Here is an 18,973-nt window from a genome sequence, read left to right as displayed (position 1 = left end):
GAAATTAGCTAGCAGTTAGGAGTTGAGCATATGCTGAGACCTAAGGGTGGAGTTGAGCATATGCTGTAGTAGTTTGTGGGTGGTGATTTGTTGTTATGGAACCGGTCCACAGTGGGAGGGAGGGGAAAGTAAAATGCCACAGTGGCTTGATAGACTCGTGTGAGATTGTTAGACTTGCCCCCCCCCCCAAATGTTATCCCTTTGAAATGTTGTGTCCGTTATAAATGTACTGTGTCTGTTTTTCTCTTGCCCCCTCAACCTCCCCCCCTCCCCCCGCTCACGCACTTATAGACCTTACCTGGTCAACCTTCTGCCCTGTTTGACACGGATCACCAAGCGTCAGGAGGAGATGGTGCAGGAGACTCTGGCCTCCTCCATCCCCAAGATCATGTCTGCCCTGGGCCAATTTGCTAATGACGGAGAGATCAAGGTGAGGCTGGCATGCTGGCTTTCCCCTGCTCTGGCTCCTGAAGTCCTGAACTGCCCTGTGCTATACCCTTGTCTGTGGTGTCTAAATGCTTTCAGTGGGAAATCCAGCTCCTTCTCAAGCTGTTGTCCAGCTAACGTTAGTCAGAAAGCACCTGTTCTAAAACTCTACATCTGGGGTGGTGGGGGGTTAATGAAAGACCTTCAGTCAGTGTAAGTTTTGCACAGGAAGAGAAGCATTTGAAACTAGTCAATTTACCACTTGCTGGACTTGACTTCACTCAATACACCAATGCAGTCTTTGTCTTTCAGCTATGTCCACTGCATTCCCAAGTATGGCTTCATAGTCTTTGTCTTATTCTCATGTAACCAGAGAGCCTTAGCTGCTTCCCCTATCCTGTGTGAAAGCTGGTCAGATCGTAGAGTTACACTGCCCCTCTAGCTCTGACACAAGGACATAAGACCATGATGGGCTCAGCCGCCGCCTAACCTGGACATACAGATTAGCCAACACTCGGGAGTCCTTCCACAGGCCGTGTGGTGTGACCTGTGTAAGCTTAGCTAATTGGTTGATGTAGTGGAGAAGAATGCGGTCGCGGTATTAGGAGCTGCTGCTGGGACTCTTACACACTAACCTGCCAGTGGCGCCCCCAAGGGTCTGCCGCCGCCGATGCGCCATGCGTGCACAATCCTCCCCAGCAGCCTAGAGGCTTACGTCATGCACTAAATATGGACCATGATGTTGGCCGGGGTGATTGAATTATCCATGACATGGCTGCCCCCTGCCACACACACACACACACACACACACACACACACACACACCTTCACACACGCATACACACACACACACACACGCATACACACACACACACACACACACACACACACACACACACACACACACACACACACACACACACACACACACACCTTCACACACACACAAACACGCATTCACACACACACATAACCGTTATGGTTTGTCGCACTCTAGAGGCAACAACCCACGTTTCCTTCTGCCTGATTGAAGTTATGTTTTGGTCTGAATTTGTCCCTCCCACATATGCAACACACGTGTTCAAATGGACTTGCAGAGGCACAAACACACTACACGCACACACACACACACACACACACACACACACACACAAAATGCCATATATGCCCCCACCCCCACACACCCTGGGGACTGCTGGTGAGTGCTGAGTGCTGTTGTCAGGCAGATCCACACAACTCATCCTCTGAGGCCTGCATGTGTCTCTCATGCTTGTGTCTCTCAGTGGGGTCCCAGGGGTTGTCCCACACACAGGCGGGTGGGGCAGGGCAGGGCTTTAAGTGTTGTTTGCGTAATATCAGGTTGCATCACTGCTTGATGAAGTTGCCAAGACTTGTTTACGATCTACAGGCGGGTCATTGTTGGAAATGTATTGCTGTTTTTTTTATTAAATGTAGTATGATTAATGAAGGTGATATGCATGGAAGTTCATTTTTATGTTCCCATTAACATATGAAAGTTTGCATTAGTAGGTAGTATATCCATGGTTTCAGTCATTAAAAAAAAATAAGAAGAAACCAAGAAGATAAGACACCAGGGTTTCAGTCATTATCAAAAACGCAATAAGAAACCAAAATCCCAAACACAGACTTACATTATAACAATGGCCTTATAACACAGACACATTATAACCAATGATGTTGAAACATGTCTGTCTGTTGGTGTGTGTGGTGCGTATGTGTTTTCACACCTCAGGTGCTGCTGAAAGCATTTGTGGCTAACCTGAAGTCCAGCTCGCCCACCATCCGCCGAACCGCAGCCAGCTGTGCCGTCAGCGTCTGTCAGCACTCACGCAGAACACACTACTTCTACACCTGGCTCCTCAACGTGCTGCTCGGTAGGATACACACACACACACACACACACACACTTCTCTATGCCTCTTGAAATCAAACTCAACCAACATATCGGAACTCCCCCTATTACTGTCGGTCCTGTATTTCCGCCGTCTTGCGTGTATGTGTCACTTAATATCCATTTCTATACAAACCAAGACGGCGGACTCCTAAAGAAAAGCAACCACCCACACCAAGTGTATCTGAATTAGCTATGTACCAAAAATGACATTTTACCGTGACTCGAAGAGCTGTAAACAGTGTTGTAAGGCTGCGTGTACAAATCCGCTTGGAGCTCCAGTGGAATTTTAATTTCATGACTAGAATTCTCGGTCTAAACGTTCATGTGTAGATTTGGTTCAAATCTACACACCTATGGCTACTGAAAAATGTAAGGTTCGTTTATCTTATTTCTAAGTATTAAAAAACATCATTGTTTTAGAATTTTCGAACGAAAGTGGTGGTAATTGGAGGCCTTACGATAGCTTGTCTAGCAAACATTTTAGTTGTTTAAATTGTAAAATTGTTCCTATTGGTAAGAAATGATTGAATTTTCTCTAGAATGTGTCTCTGTTCACACATCCTACAAGTTCAGCTGGTCTCAGGAGACCACATTGTTTAATTAAGTCGCTCTTCCTCTCTCTCTCGCCCTTCCTCTCTCTCTCTCTCCCTCTCTCCTCTCTCCCTCTCCCCCTCTCTCTCAGGTCTGGTGGTTCCGGTGGATGAGGAGAGGCCTAATCACCTGATCCTGGGTGTGCTGCTCACGCTGCGCTACCTGATGCCCCTGCTGCAGCAGCAAGTGCCCAACACCAGCCTGAAGGGCAGCTTTGGCGTCATGCGCAAGGAGGCTGACGTCTCCCCATCCCCAGAACAGCTGGTCCAGGTATGGGCCCCAGCCAATGGCTTTGGTCCTGGACCACACTCTGGGGCCTAGATAGGCAAACTCTTCAGTCTAGTGCTAATGTGATAATTAAGTCAAATCAATCATGAGCATTAAGCGCAAACATTGATAAGCCAGCTCAGTGCTACCACATGTCACATGATGGCTCTAGTTCAGGTGCAAGAGCTGTGCTTGTTCACACACTTTGTCCTTTGCCCACCATTTCAATGAAGGCTTGCTGTGTTTGTCTCAGCATGGCTAGGCTTCATGTACTGAACAGTGACCAGTGGCGTTCTTTACATCATTTAGGGCAATTCTGCACAAAACGGTCACATCCATAACGCCAACACAATGCCATGGTATTTAGTTGCCGTTATGGATGTGACAGTTTTTGCATGGAATTGCCCTTTAAGGATACTTTGCTGTTGTTGAGGACCCTATGAGAAGTTTTAGAGTGTGATGGGTGAATTATGTTTGTAAACGACCACTCCAAGCACACTGTGGCACTCTGGAAATGGTTTGTAAAGAGTGTTGCAATAGTTTCATCATTACTTCAGAACGTCACACTCTATCCGAGTGTCTGTTATCCGAGTGTTCACAGCCCACTCCAGCTAAAGGGACCGTGCAGCAGAGTGAGACGTCAGTCCAGCTGAACTCCGTAGCAGAGTGTGTAGGCCGCATGTGGTCTTGTTTACCAGTTTTATACCATAAGTATATATACTCTTTTGATCCTGTGAGGGAAACTTGGTCTCTGCATTTTTCCCAATCCGCGAATTAGTGAAACACACTCAGCACACAGTGAACACACAGTGAGGTAGAGCACACACTAATCCCGGCGCAGTGAACTGCCTGCTACAACAGCGGAACTCGGGGAGCAGTGAGGTTAGGTGCCTTGCTCAAGGGCACTTCAGCCGTACCTACTGGTCGGTACAAGTCTGAAGCGCTAACCAGTAGGCCACGGCTGCCGCTTGATCATGAATTAGTCATGAAACAAAATAAATTGCGTAGTGTTCATCATCCTCACATGTTTGGTACGTGTTAAGTTTGGAACAGGCTGTACTTTTTTTTTTGTTGGATTGGAACCTAAGGTCCTAAGCCTGTGTTCCGTCTGGTGTCCCCTGCAGGTGTACGAGCTGACGCTACACTACACGCAGCACGGCGACCACAACGTGGTGACTGCCTCGCTGGAGCTGCTCCAGCAGGCATTCCGCACGCCGCCGCCCGAGCTTCTGCACATGCTCACCACCCCAGGTGTCCTGCCACGCCACACTGTCTTCCGCCAGGAGGCAGACAGCCGAGCCCGCAGCGGCAGCATCGTGGAGCTCATCGGTAAAGCCCTCCACTCTCTCTCTGCCCTTGCCATCCTCACTGGACCGCCCAGCTGTCAGTCATGACCAAGCTCACTGTCGATTGGTTCACGTGTCGATTGCCCAACCCTTAAAGGGATACTCCAGAGAACAAACAACCTAGGGTCTATTTTCGGTTGTTAACAAGTTCAAACTTTCGTTTGAGATCAAAATAATGTTAATTGGTGGTGTTTTGAGCAATTCACAATGAAATGGCTTGTAGTGGAAGCTCTGGTGCAAAAGCGCTCACATCAAAAAACAAACAATGCTCAAAATATTACACTTCGATGATCGTGTGGTGAGGATCCCTAAAGAAAAACCGAAGTATTGTAAACTTTGAACTGGTACAAAAAAGTTCTAACAAGAAGGAAGCACATTTTCTGACTTCATGTTCCAGTAGCTTCAAATCAGCGGGTGCAGTCTTGCTAAAAGCTCTACCAATTAACGTAATTTTGCTCTCAAACACTCATGGCATCTGGGTATTAATAGTCTTTTCTCACATGCACATCTGTCACATTTAATCACTGTGCCTTCACTTCACTTTTCCTACTGCTGCTGTAGTTTCTATTAATCACTTCACTTGACTGGAAGCACATGACTTGTCTGCTGGTCTCCTTAACGTGACTCACTCTGAAGTGCTGCACTCTTAATGGATTTGTTTTCTCTCTTAACCGGTTGCGCTCACTCCTTAAAAGGGGAGGGGGGGGGGGCTTTTTCCCCCGTGGGCTGACAGGGCTTTTATTTTTTCTTTTCTTGCCTTTATTTCCTGTTTCCTCTCTGCCTCTGCAGCTGGCGGAAGCTCATCGTGGAGCCCGCTCCTCCTCAGGAAGCAGAAAGGTGACTTCCTGTGCTATTCCCTAACACCTCCCCCTCTTTCCTTGCTTCCTCAGTGCTTTACCTCTCCCTTAGTTCTGGTCTATGGTCTCCCATTTTCTGATTCTGTCTGTGTTAGCTGTGATAATGAAATGGTAGTTGGGAAAGATATGAAGAGGCGTCTGTCTGTTGTGTTGTCTGGACCCACTGGCTTAAAGTTGACCGCTGTGCCTCTGCTCCTGCTGTACAGCATGGAGATGTATTTTAAGTGGCTGGACTGTGATGGCCGTGAACTTTAACCTTTCTCTCCACCTTCAGGAAAAGTGCTGTCGGGGGAGGAGGAGGGGTTGGAGGATGACCCTGAAACGAGGGCAGAGGTCACCGGCTCCTTCACAGGTGAGGAGACCCTCACCATCTCTTATCCACAGGCCAAACCACCAGCACAGGGTTATCGAGAGGAAAGGAGAAAGCCGTTCACAACCGGCTAAAGGCTTCTAGAAAGCAATCGTCCAAATTACGTTTTTCTTTCTCTCTCTCTCTCTCTCTCTCTCTCTCTCTCTCCCTCAGCGTCAGTCACTACCGAGTCGGGCAGCAGCGACGTGTCGGCGCCGTCGTCGTCGGGCGTGTCCTCGCTGACACCAGCAGACATCATTACCCAGCAGCCGCGCTCCTCCCAGCGTGCCCTGCAGCCGGGCGACTCGGTGGAGCTGAGCGGCGCCGGGGGCGACAGCGGGCCCGACGACGCAGACGCCGACGAGGAGGACATGCTGAGCCGCAGCTCCAGTGGCGGCGCTGGCGGGCCAGGAGGAGGGGCCGTCCCCTCAGCGGCCGTGACCAGCGAGGAGTCCGTTGACGGTGACTCAAGGCAGGACCAACAGCAGCAGCGGCCCTCGGTTGCCCCGAGCGACAGCTCCCAGACCACCACGGAGGGGCCTGACTCGGCCGCCACACCCTCGGAGTGCCCTGAGCTCGTAAGTGTGCCACCGCGACGGCCCGGCCCCAGTCCGAGCCCCAGCCCCTGTCCGAGCCCGACCCTGCCCTCTCCGACCTCCACCGAGGGCCCCGACGCCTCCACACACTCGGACAGCTCGTCCTCCACCGGCGAGGCGTCTTCGGCCTACAGGCCCTCTTCTTCCTCCTCTACCTCCTCCTCCTCTTCCTCCTGTTCAGTGGCCTCTCTGGCCAGCGGGAGTGACCAGGTCAGCAGGCGGCTTCAGACAGTTTGCCCCCCCCCCCCTGTCTTTTTTTTCCTTTTTTTTTTTTTACTCCTTCTATTTTTGGTTTCATGGGGAGAGGGAGGGTGGCTTTTGGTGTCTACCCTCCCAGTTGTGCTCGTTCGTGGTCTCGCCCTTATTGCATTGGAACTCTCCTTTCTTGCACGTGCTTTGATTGGCTGTGTATTGAGATAAAAAAAAACATTTTTTGAACTCTTCCTCCCCCTCCTAGATGTAGACTCCGCCTCTATGACCCCACCCCGCCCCCAACATGATCGTTGTCATCCTCGGCTCGTTTTTCTCTCTCTTTCCCAGAGATCTGTGGGCTCCAAAACCTCGTCCTCCTCTCCCGTTAAGACGCCACGCATGGATAGTGTCATCCCTCCAGCATCCGCATCTGCGTTACTGATTTCTTTTTTATTTCGTCTAGATATCGATTTTTTTCTGTCTTGTTCCTTTTGAAGTTGCCTGAAACCCATGAGCATGTTCGCTTGCCAACGAAGAGATCTGAACGACACTGTCCCAGCCACTGGCCCGAGTTGTCTTCCCCTGTTTAAACATGCCCTGAACAGCCTAAAGAAAGGCCTGCGCATGCAAAGTGCAAAGTTTACTCAATTTTACAAATTTAGCTTAGGTAAAATATTAACATATGATAAGATATTTGCAGTTATGTAAATCATCTTATTAATTATTAGGACTTTTTAACAAAACGTCAGTACAACTCCAACACAGATGTAAGCATGTGTCTTGCTGTGTGAGGTAGATGAGTCATTCTGAATGAAATTCTTGCCATTTCACCAGACATGGCTGTGTATGTGTAGGCCTTTTCTCAGGCACAATAAGCACTTCTACTGGGCATTGTTTCCTTACCATTTTAGAACAAGTAGTAATGAATGGTCAGTTACTGTTTAATGAATGTTTGGTTATCTTTGTTATTCTGTCAACAGCTTATACATACAGTTCAGCCTAGACCTAGCTGTGTCTGAATTTGTCAGTTGTGTAAAAATGTATTTGTGTGTGTGTGTGTGTGAAAGGTTCTGGATGGTAGTGAGAGTCAGTATTCAGGGATGCAGATTGGAACACTACAAGATGAGGAGGAAGAGGGTGGCGCTCCTGGCCCAGATGAACCTTTGGAGTCCTTCTCCCAGTCCGTGTTAGGTACGTGTGCCAACGTCAGCAATCATCTGTCACGTTAGAAATGCCCACTTGATGAAAATAAAGTCTGTGAAGCAAACAGTATGTCTTGGACATGAATTCAGTCCCAAATATCACACAAGTAATGTGTGTTCTCTCTGCTCCCTGCTCCCAAAGCCATGACGAGGCCCCACCTGCTGGAAGGGAAAGGTCACAACAGGCAGGCGTCGGACAGCAGTGTGGACCGCTTCATACCAAAGGATGAGCAGCTGGAGCCCCCCGACCCAGAGACCAAGGTGAGCTGCCCGGGACAGGAAAAAAGAGTCTCAGTCTCAGACACAGACCAAGGTAAGGTCTGGGACAGTTAAAACAGGCCCAGACAGAGGTGTAGTGACAGACAAAAACACACAGACGGAGGGTCACAGGCACACAGATCTACTGAGGCCCCTTGGTTGAGATTAAGCCGACAGTCTTACATCGTTGTGCTAGAGAAGGAGCGATTGTGAGACTGACCATACTTGTTGGTCCCGCAGCCGTCCAGGATCAAAGGGGTTATTGGACACTACACCGACCCCAAGGAGGAGCCTCTGGTCCACTGTGTGCGCCTGCTGGCCGCTTCCTTCCTACTGACTGGACAGAAAAATGGTGAGGAGGAGGAGAATGGGCCAATTAAATGAAATCGGCAAAATAGCCAAATTGGCATAATAGCCAATCATATAGTGACTGGTTGGATTGAACATTTTAATATAATATTTCAGGAAAACAATCATTACTTTATATCACTGATATGAATGTGGAAATGTATGCAGAACTAACTTTGTCGCCAAGATAAGTATATTTGGTGTAACTGGTATCATTTAAGGGTTCTGTGTGATTTAAAATAAAAACACACCTCAATTATTATTGTGGGAAGTTCCGCTGCACAGGAGTGTTGGCAAGCATGTGGCAAGCATGTGGAGGCTGCAGGCTGTGGTGTGTGTTTGCTGACCTGGTTGTGCGTTGGGTGTGCTGCAGGGCTGGTGCCGGACAGGGAGGTGCGGGTCAGTGTGAAGGCCCTGGCCGTGAGCTGTGTGGGGGCGGCCGCTGCTCTCCATCCTGAGGCCTTCTTCAACACCCTCTACCTGGAGCCGCTAGAGGGCCTAGCCCCAGATGGTGAGCGTGCACACACTCACACACTCACACACAAACACACACACACACACACACACACACACACACACACACAAACCGTTATTAGCCCCAAAGGATGCATACTGTAGATGCATAGAGATGCGATGGAGATCATATGTCGCATGTCATTAAGAAAGGACAATAAGTGATAAGATGTGTGCTATTCCATTGGAATAAAGGCCAAAACTTCAAATACAAAACTTCAAGAATGCATGTTGAAATGTGTGCACAAATATGTGATGACCAGTACTCATGCGTGGACCTTCACAGAGCAACAGTATATCAGCGACATCCTGAAGTATGTGGACCACGGTGACCCGCAGATCCGGGGGGCCACGGCCATCCTGTGCGGTGCCCTGATCCAGGCCATCCTGCTCAAGACGCGCTTCAACGTGGAGGCCTGGCTGGCCACGGTCCAGAGCTCAACTGGTGAGCGCCTGCCGAGACGAGACGAGAGACACTTACAGAGTGCCTCTCAAGAAGGGTTTACAGTGGAGATTTATGACTGTGTCTGATTACACCACACTAATACCAGATCCTCTATCCACTCTTGTCCTGTCCTGTCCTGTCTCTCTCTCTTTATCTCTCTCTCTCTCTCTCTCTCTCTCTCTCTCTCTCTCTCTCTCTCTCTCTCTCTCTTTTTGGGACTCACCCACCTCTTCCCCCTCTCCTCCACAGGAAACCCCATCTCGCTAGTGGACTTAGTGCCTTTGCTGCAGAAGTGCTTGCGGGACGAGTCGTCGGTGACCTGTAAGATGTCCTGTGCTGCTGTGAGGGTGAGTAGGAGATGAAGCCCGGTCCCATAGGATGGACTCAACTGTGACAATAATATAATACTTGATATCATATTATAATACTTTAACAACTGTTGTGGCACATCAGAGGAACCACTGTAGCTACTAGCTAGACCAAGAAACCGTTAACATTTTCATGATTAATCACAGCAATTTTTTTCTTCCATACCTAGTCTAAATCCCAAGCTAACTAACAAGACGTGTGTGTATGTGTGTGTCTGTGTGTGTCTGTGTGTGTCTGTGTGTCTGTGTGTGTGTGTGTGTGTGTGTGTGTGTGTGTGTGTGTGTGTGTGTGTGTGTGTGTGTGTGTGTGTGTGTGTGTGTGTCTGTGTGTGTTACAGCACTGCATCATGGCTCTGAGCAGCAGCAGCCTGAGTGAGCTGGGCCTGCGGCTGCTGATTGACCTGCTGGCCCTCCGTGACTGCTCCTACTGGCTCGTCCGCACCGAGCTGCTGGAAACGGTGGCCGAGGTGGACTTCAGGTAGTTAGTCTTCTCTATACACACTACAGGTCTTAACATCCTCTGCAGAGGCAGTGGACAGGTCGTTAAGATTTCAAAATAGATCATTATAAATAACTGCGGCGAGTTTCTTATTAATACAATGCATCATTATATATAGTAGGGGCACATTCTACTACCGTAAAACTTCAAATAATAGCCTGTCTCTATTAAACGCCTGGGTTAAAGGCCGGTCTAAAATAGAGGCCTGGTCTTTTTTTGTTTCGGGTTGTATTTAATCTTCTAAAACCCGTCAGATCGTCTGTTTAAGCCAGTATGGTGCAGACTGCGTACGCTAACTTTATGATTAGATGGCATTAAAAGACTCCGGTGGGGAAAAGCTAGTTCCAAATTGTATAACTTTTTTCAATATGAACTATGCCTATATGTCAGATAGGCCGATTGTAAGCTTGTTTTATGGCTGGCAACAAAACAAATGGGTTCAGAAAACGTTATTCTTAATTCTAAATGCATACCGCCATGGCAATAAAGAGAAAGAAGTAGGCTATGATTTGAAATGTAAGCTGACTGTTGTCAAATTTGCTAAATAAAATACGGGAGAAACAATATGGTTCATGTTGTTTCATTTGTGCCGAAAAGGAGGGAGAATGCGTTATTACGCACTTTCCACTTTTGCATAAATAATTCCTGAACGGTTTTGGTCAGGGCTGAAAATGCAACTGTATTTGACAGAGGACAGATATAGGTTGCTAGTGACAAAATATGAGCTTTCAGTGTGATGCGATCTCTTTGTAAATTACATTTGATTCAAACATGTTTCATCTGTTCTGGCTATCCCCGCTATTTGGATCTTATCTCACTCAATGAACAACATATCAACACTAAATGAATGATGATCCGTAATTGTCATCGGATAGCCTAGTCATATGGGTAGACATTCAGTGTGTTTGAAATTAATTCATTTGATAATATTTTCCATCTTTGCAGAGGAAAGTTTTGTGTAAAGGGAATTAAAGGCCTGTCTCATGTAGACACCTGTCTCTAATACTAGACAGTGCAGTTGGGTATTTGGGAAAATAAAAGCCTGGGCTATTATTTGGAGTTTTTTTACGGTATATTAGACACGTTTGGCCGGCTAACAGTTTGTTGTACATGAGAAGATCAGATGTGCATCAGTGCTGTAATAATAATGTTGTCCTTGTCCTTCAGATTGGTTAATTTCCTTGAGAGGAGAACGGATAGTTTGCACAAAGGAGAACATCATTACACCGGGGTATGCACACAGACACGAGTACACATCACCAACACTTTTGCTGCGATTGGGACTTGGGCCGTGTCCTGTTGTACCTGGCTAAATGTGACTCCAAATGGTCCAATAGTGTTTTGGCATGAGTGGTGTTTGCTAAACACGCACACATCAACAATTAACATCTTTTGTTTCACTGCAAATCATGCATGCATCATAAATGTGTTTTACGTGGTTAGTGTTTTGTAGTTATAGTGTAGTTTAGTGTTTGATGTGATGATGTTTGATAGTGTTTGATGAGTGTGTTTTGTTAATCATGTTATTGTTTGACGTGGTTAGTGTTTTGTAGTTTAAAGCAGCACCAAAGAGTTTTTGTTGTACCTTAAAATAATGTTTCCAAAATCGTTTCAGTGGTTCATCAACTCGTAACAGGGTGAACGGCAATTCTGCATTCGCTTCCCAACCCTCTAGCGGCTGTAACCGCACTATGCAAGTTTGTCAGATCGGGTAGCTGATCTGTAGTTCGATGGAATGAGACATAAGAAACTACAAATTTGACTTGTTTCTGATGTCGCAATACATCATACTTTCATAAAATCATGCAACAGACTCTACCTTGTCTGTGGACATCGTTATTTGCAAAGTTTGTCCTGGATAAACAAATAGCATGCGTGGGACAGAGGAAAAGTGCTTTGGTGTTGCTTTAATATCTGGCATTTGACGTGGTTAATGGTTTGTACTTTAACAGCTTAGCGTTTAACGTGGTTAGTGTTTTGTAGTTTAATATCTGAGTGTTTGACGTGGTTAATGTTTTGTAGTTGAATAGCTTAGCGTTTAACGTGGTTAGTGTTTTGTAGTTTAATATCTGAGTGTTTGACGTGGTTAATGTTCTGTAGTTGAATAGCTTAGCGTTTAACGTGGTTAGTGTTTTGTAGTTTAATATCTGAGTGTTTGACGTGGTTAATGTTTTGTAGTTTAATATCTGAGTGTTTGACGTGGTTAATGTTTTGTAGTTTAATAGCTTAGCGTTTAATGTGGTTAGTGTTTTGTAATTTTTCTGTTATGTCGCTTCTTTTCCCAGTTGCTCAGACTACAGGACCGGATCCTCAGTGATGTCATCGTCTACCTTCTGGGGGATGAGGACCCCAGAGTCAGACATGTTGCTGCTGCTACTGTCAGCAGGTACCACACACACACAGACAGACATACACACAGACACACACACACACACACACGCACCACGCAGACAGGCCACTTCTAACACCGCAGTGTGTGTGTGTGTGTGTGTGTGTGTGTGTGTGTGTCTGTGTCTGTGTGTGCTCGTTTCCCCAGGGTGGTGTCACGACTGTTCTACGACTGTGACCAGGCACAGGCGGACCCTGTGGTGGCCATTGCACGGGAGCAGAGCAGCTTGTACCTCCAGCTACTGATGCACGAGACCCAGCCGCCCTCTCAGTTTACCGTCAGCACTATCACCAGGTACTCACCCTGCCCGGCACCTCTCACCTGGTGTCCGCTGAGTTTGATGCTAATGATGAGGAGATGTAGCCCAGATCTAGAATATTCCATTATGGAAGTTTCAATCTTTGTCAATAGAACGCCACAGAAACCACTTGGACAGCACAGAGCTCTGCCAAGGCAATATTGAGCAACATCATTGTGCAACAGTGAAACTACACGCCTACTTACTTGGCTCCAAAATGTTAGGGGGTGGGCCTTGGCCTATGTGACACCTTCACACCAAGCTTTGAGTAATGCTTCATACAGAAAAACATACAAGCTCCATCGAAAACATAAGCTCCTTGGCAGAGGTAAACATATAGCTTGGCAGAGGTAAACATATAGCTTGTGTCTGGGAAAATTCTGCAAAACAGAATGTGTAAAGCAATGTAATGTGAATTATGCCAAGCCTGAAAGAGCAAGAAGTATGTATAGCATACTGTATGTGTATCAAAGATTAAGAATGTCTTTAATATCCCTAAGGGGCAATTTATAGTACAGTAGTATCCACACATACGTCAGCCACACAAATCACATGACATCAACATGAACAATAAGTGCATAACAAAAAAACATTTTAAATATAAAAACATACTTCTGTGTTTGTAGGACATACAGGGGCTACAACTTGTCCCTGGGTACCTCTGATGTGACCATGGAGAACAACTTGTCTCGAGTGATAAGTGCAGTGTCCCATGCGCTCTCGTCCTCCACGTCCAGAGCTCTCACGGTCAGTGGGTTTCCCCCGTCCAGACCCCCGGGGGCCAGGCTCAGGAGGGTCAGGGTTAACGTCACAAGTGCTCCAGAAGAACTGCTATGTGAAAATATTCCAATTTGTTATTGTAGAAACCTAACAAGAATTATGTGAATTTGAGTTTTTGTCCCAAAGACTGTAGCTGTGGTATTGTTTATGGAAGGAGGTAGTTTTGTTTACTATAGTGGCGTTTTAGTAGTAGTGTGTATTTAATTAGGCACGTCTGTGGGCTTAAATGCCACTTTGGTTTAAGATTCTGTAAGAGGATTATGTTTGTAGGTTTGTGCCACCTATAGTCCCCGCATGTAACCATACATCTGATCATGCAAAAAGAGTCTTATGTTAATCTTACAGTGCTAACAAGAGCAAGCTCTGCAGAATATGGTGTTGTCATTTTAGGATGTTCATCTAGCCTCAGATTAAATGTGTGTGTGTGTGTGTGTGTGTGTGTGTGTGTGTGTGTGTGTGTGTGTGTGTGTGTGTGTGTGTGTGTGTGTGTGTGTGTGTGTGTGTGTGTGTGTGTGTGTGTGTGTGTGTGTGTTGTCTTTGTGTAGTTTGGCTGCTGTGAGGCCCTGTGTCTGCTGAGCTCCAGTTTTCCGGTGACAGGTTGGAGACAGGCTGGCACTGGCTACTGGGGCCCTCCGACCACTCACCTCAGCAGGTGGCAAACCAGAGCCGCACCAAGAGACGCTCACGCCAGGTCACACACACACACACACACACACACACACTGCCACTCACCTCAGCCACGGCAACCAGAGCCGCTCCCTCTCTCTCTCTCTTTTTTCTTTCTTTCTTTCTTTCTTTCTTTTGTGTGTGTATGTGTATGTGTGTGTGTTCCAGGAAAGCATAATACTGTAGTAATTGCTGTGCTGTCCACTGACTCAGCGGTGGTTGGATGATGAGCACCATGAGTTTGTGGACCACACATTGTTGTCATCCTAATTTCTACCCAAATTCACAAACCCATATCATATAGTTCTTTTATTGTTATCATGTGTTCATGTTACCTGGAGACTGTGTGTGTGTGTGTGTGTGTGTGCTCGTGGGTATATAGTGCATTGAGAGTTAAAGTGCCCATCCTGCCCCCAGCCTATCCCAGTCGAGTGTCCCGGAGGAGCCCAGGAGGTGCCTGACCGTGGGCATGGCCAACATGGTGCTCTCGCTGCTGTCCTCCGCCTGGTTCCCCCTGGATCTGTCGGCCCACCAGGACGCCCTGGTGCTGGCTGGGAACCTGCTGGCCGGTGAGCTGACAGTCACTGGTTATCACACACACACACACACACACACACCTAACCTCCAAACCTTGTTTTGAATGGAGCCTTCCCACTCCGACACACACAACCTCCTCACACACACACTTCGTGTGGTGTTTCACTCACTGACTACCCCTCCCACTCACACACACAACCTCCTCACACACACACGTTGTGCCATCTCTGCAGCTGCCTCCCCCAAGTGCATGAAGAGCCCCTGGAGTGGCGAGGAGGAGACCAACTGCAGCAGCCAAGCAGGAGGAGCCGTGGCCGGCCCTCAGTGACCGCTCTCTCATCGGCATGGTGGAGCAGCTCTTCTCCCACCTCCTCAAGGTCCTCAACATCTGCGCCCATGTGCTGGACGACACGCCACCTGGCCCCGCCGTCAAGGTGACTCTCGTAAACACACTTATGCGTGTGCACACACACACACACACACACACACACACACACACACACACACACACACACACACACACACACACACACACAGTCAGAGGAGACTCTCTGCCCTTCAAATGGTCAGACACATCCAGCAGGTCCTAACGGGTGCTCTGTGATGAATGATTTTATTATATCAAGACTGTAGTGAGCTGAACAAGAAACAAAGGATGTTGGGAGAATCGCAAATGTAGTAGTAAAATAAACACTGGCAGACCTAAGAAGAAGAATATCAGTGTGGAGAGGCCAACTCTGTGTATGGAATGTAATTATACGCATACAGTATATTTGACAGAGACTTAAGCAAGAGGACTTAGAAATGTCCCTCCACCGTCCTGTTGTTGACGGGTTTTGTTGTTCCATGTGCCCAGGCCACGCTGCCCTCCCTGGCTAACCCCCCGTCCCTGAGCCCCATCCGCAGGAAGGGCAAAGACAAGGACACGGCCGAACCGCCCGCTCCCATGAGCCCCAAGAAGGGGGGCGACCCCAACACAGGTACAGGTACAGGTGCAGCTCCGCACTAAGGCCTGCAGCTGCGGCAGTGTCCGAATCATCCACTTCACTCATCTTTCCTCTAAGCTGTTTTGGCCATATGCCATGCCACTGTTGACCATTTGTTACTGTGACTGAGCTCAAGTGACCTGGTTGCATCCATAAGGAATCCTTCTTCAGCAGAATAGAAATCCAAGAACAAAAGCAACTGTTTAGCCTGGCACTGGAGCATATGGTTGCTCATTTATATTTAATATATTTATTATTATTATAATTATTATTTTTTTTTTGTTTTTTTGTTTTCATGTTTTCCCTAAATCGTCTAATTTCAATCAATTGTCAAGAATGTCAACCAGTTTGTACTGGCTGTGTACTGTATAGCGTGTGTTGGCCAGCGTGTTCTGAGTGGAGCTTTGTCCTCCTCTACTCCGTGTCACCAGGCCGGCCAGCAGACAGCACAGTGGCTGCGCCCGTCAGCAAGTCCACCACTCTAGGCAGTTTCTACCACCTTCCTCCCTACCTGAAGCTCTATGACGTTCTCAAGGCCACATATGCCAACTACAGGGTGGGTATCACACGCACACACACACACACACACACACACACTCGCGCACACACACACACACACTCGGATGACCAGCAAAGGCTTGCCTTGCAGCAGTGTTATCTATTCTGCATGTGTTCTCATGTGCAGGTGACACTGGATCTCCACACCACCAATGAGAAGTTTGGCGGTTTCCTGCGCTCCTCGCTGGACGTGCTCTCCCAGCTGCTGGAGCTGGCCACGTTACACGACATCGGGAAAGTATGTTTCTCGTCCGACTGACATTTGCTGTCCATCATAATGGTCTACCTCCTCTCCACCTCCTCTCCACCTCCTCCATTCCTTCTCTGTCTCCTCTCCACCTCCTCTCTGCCTCTTCTCCACCTCCTCTCTGCCTCTTCTCCACCTCCTCTCTGCCTCTTCTCCACCTCTTCTTTGCCTCTTCTTTGCCTCTTCTCCACCTCCTCTCCACCTCCTCTCCACCTCCTCCATTCCTTCTCTGTCTCCTCTCCACCTCCTCCTCTCCACCTCCTCTCTGCCTCTTCTCCACCTCCTCTCTGCCTCTTCTTTGCCTCTTCTCCACCTCCTCTCCACCTCCTCCATTCCTTCTCTGTCTCCTCTCCACCTCCTCCTCTCCACCTCCTCTGCCTCTTCTCCACCTCTTCTTTGCCTCTTCTCCGACCTGTCATCTCCCCTTTGCCGATCTGCCTCTTCTCCTCTCCCCATCCCCACCTCCTCCCTTCACCTCCTCCTCACCTCCACTCATGTTCTTCTGTCAGCCCCCCTTTCTAACTGGCTCTCCTCATCTCTTCACCAGTGTGTGGAGGAAGTCTTGGGGTACCTCAAGTCCTGCTTCTCCAGAGAGCCAACAATGGCCACTGTTCAGGTGCACAGGTGAGATTAACTGACCTTCACGGTGAACCCAGCCACTCTTCAAGCAGCACTGTCATTAACTGACCTTCCTACCACCTTTATCCTACCTTTTTAGCCCAGTTCCAAAGCACACAAGCTCACTTCTCCACTCTACACATTGTCCTGTCATCTGTTGTGTCCCCTCCTGCTCTCTCCAGCTACTGAAGACGTTGTTTGGGACAACCTGGCGTCCCAGTACGAGGGGGCCGGGCCAAGACCCATGTCGCTTTCCCGGGAAGGCTCCTCCGGTTTGGTCCAGCTGCCTGGCGGCCCGGCCTCTACCACTACTGCTTCATGGCACCCTACACCCACTTCACCCAGGCACTGGCCGATGCCAGCCTCAGGAACATGGTGCAGGCCGAGCAGGAACAGGACGCCTCAGGGTATATATGCATGCACACACACACACACACACGGTGCAGGAACAGGGCTACTAAGGTACATATACCGCAGCACACACATCATCACAATATCACACACATCATCACACATCGGTGCAGGAACAGGGTGGACCTCAAGGTACATATATCGCAGTGCACACACACACACACACACACACACACAATACATGGTGTGGGAACAGGGACGCCTCCATGGGTACATATCGTGACACGCTATCACACACAATATCATCAATAACACATCACAATACGGTGCAGGAACAGGGCGTTTCAAGGTACAAAACCGGTCATCAATAAATAACACAATAATACCAATACGGTGCAGGAACAGGACGCCAAGGTATACATATACGCGGCATGCACACGCTATCAATATCAATAATAATTCCACACACATGCACACACACACACAATAATATGTTAATACATGCCAGATGGTGCAGGCTGAGCAGGAACAGGACGCCTCAGGGTACAACACACACACACACACACACACACACACACACACACACACGCGCATGCATACATGGCTGTGTCCATGTACTCATAAATAAATGGTCATTCGACATTCAAACCGAGTGCACACATGGTGACACATGCAGGTATTTAGTGGACACACACATTTCATATATTTCATATCTTGCTGTTGGCTCCACAGATGGTTTGATGTCATGCAGAAGGTGTCCAGTCAGATGAGGTCCAGTATCACCAATGTCACGCGCCACAGAGGTGACAAGGTATGGTCCAGTGCTCCTGTGCTTGCTCTTTGGATTATGGGGTGGCAAAAGTACTGGGCCAGACTGTTTAAGATTGGGAAATATATAAATAATTATATATAACACCTTTTGAAGTTTTTTTTGATAACCTCAGACGCAGAACTTTTTTCTTGCTTTAAGCCGTTAAGCTTTAAGGGAAGTTCTGACTGCTTAAGTCAAGTGCAGACTTCATGCATGAGAATGCAAGGTGTGAAGAATAATAATAAAAAACTGTTAAAAAAACAACTGATAAACTGCTCAACAACGTGTTTCAAATAGTAACGTCTAGTTACTAGCTAGCTTGTCTCTTTGTTTTGTTCCATAATGCAACACTAGTTGGAGAGGAGCCTGCAACTTGATAGATTTAGATCTGCAGGTGCAACGGTTTCGTAAGGACATCTTTAAAGGAACAGAAAGAAATGAAAGCGCAATTCTGCTTACTCACCTCTTCTCTCTCTCTCTCTCTCTCTCTCTCTCTCCTCTCTCTCCCTCTCTCCCTCTCTCTCTCTGAGCTGTTGTTTTATTGATAAACGGATGTCTTG

At 47.8% G+C, this 18,973-nt stretch overlaps 1 protein-coding gene across 1 annotated transcript in view; it reads left to right on the top strand.

Moving 5' to 3' along the window:
• Positions 1–18,973, top strand: part of htt (huntingtin) — a 48,775-nt gene that overhangs the window by 4,037 nt on the left and 25,765 nt on the right. The window contains 30 exon segments of the mRNA XM_048250250.1: positions 292–430; positions 2,180–2,321; positions 3,024–3,202; positions 4,324–4,528; positions 5,335–5,382; positions 5,677–5,754; positions 5,926–6,329; positions 7,607–7,730; positions 7,884–8,002; positions 8,240–8,351; positions 8,721–8,858; positions 9,147–9,305; positions 9,555–9,652; positions 10,012–10,151; positions 11,340–11,403; positions 12,458–12,558; positions 12,709–12,855; positions 13,486–13,606; positions 14,185–14,239; positions 14,242–14,257; positions 14,705–14,874; positions 15,076–15,127; positions 15,129–15,276; positions 15,699–15,822; positions 16,260–16,384; positions 16,514–16,624; positions 17,181–17,249; positions 17,434–17,520; positions 17,522–17,658; positions 18,335–18,413. Of these exon segments, the coding sequence (XP_048106207.1) occupies positions 292–430; positions 2,180–2,321; positions 3,024–3,202; positions 4,324–4,528; positions 5,335–5,382; positions 5,677–5,754; positions 5,926–6,329; positions 7,607–7,730; positions 7,884–8,002; positions 8,240–8,351; positions 8,721–8,858; positions 9,147–9,305; positions 9,555–9,652; positions 10,012–10,151; positions 11,340–11,403; positions 12,458–12,558; positions 12,709–12,855; positions 13,486–13,606; positions 14,185–14,239; positions 14,242–14,257; positions 14,705–14,874; positions 15,076–15,127; positions 15,129–15,276; positions 15,699–15,822; positions 16,260–16,384; positions 16,514–16,624; positions 17,181–17,249; positions 17,434–17,520; positions 17,522–17,658; positions 18,335–18,413 (3,691 nt within the window).

Source organism: Alosa alosa, chromosome 1 (assembly GCF_017589495.1).
Source record: "Alosa alosa isolate M-15738 ecotype Scorff River chromosome 1, AALO_Geno_1.1, whole genome shotgun sequence".
In the NCBI taxonomy this organism is placed as follows: Eukaryota; Metazoa; Chordata; class Actinopteri; order Clupeiformes; family Clupeidae; genus Alosa; species Alosa alosa.
The sequence above is the reverse complement of the archived record's forward strand: the minus strand, read 5'-3'. Positions and strand labels throughout refer to the sequence as shown.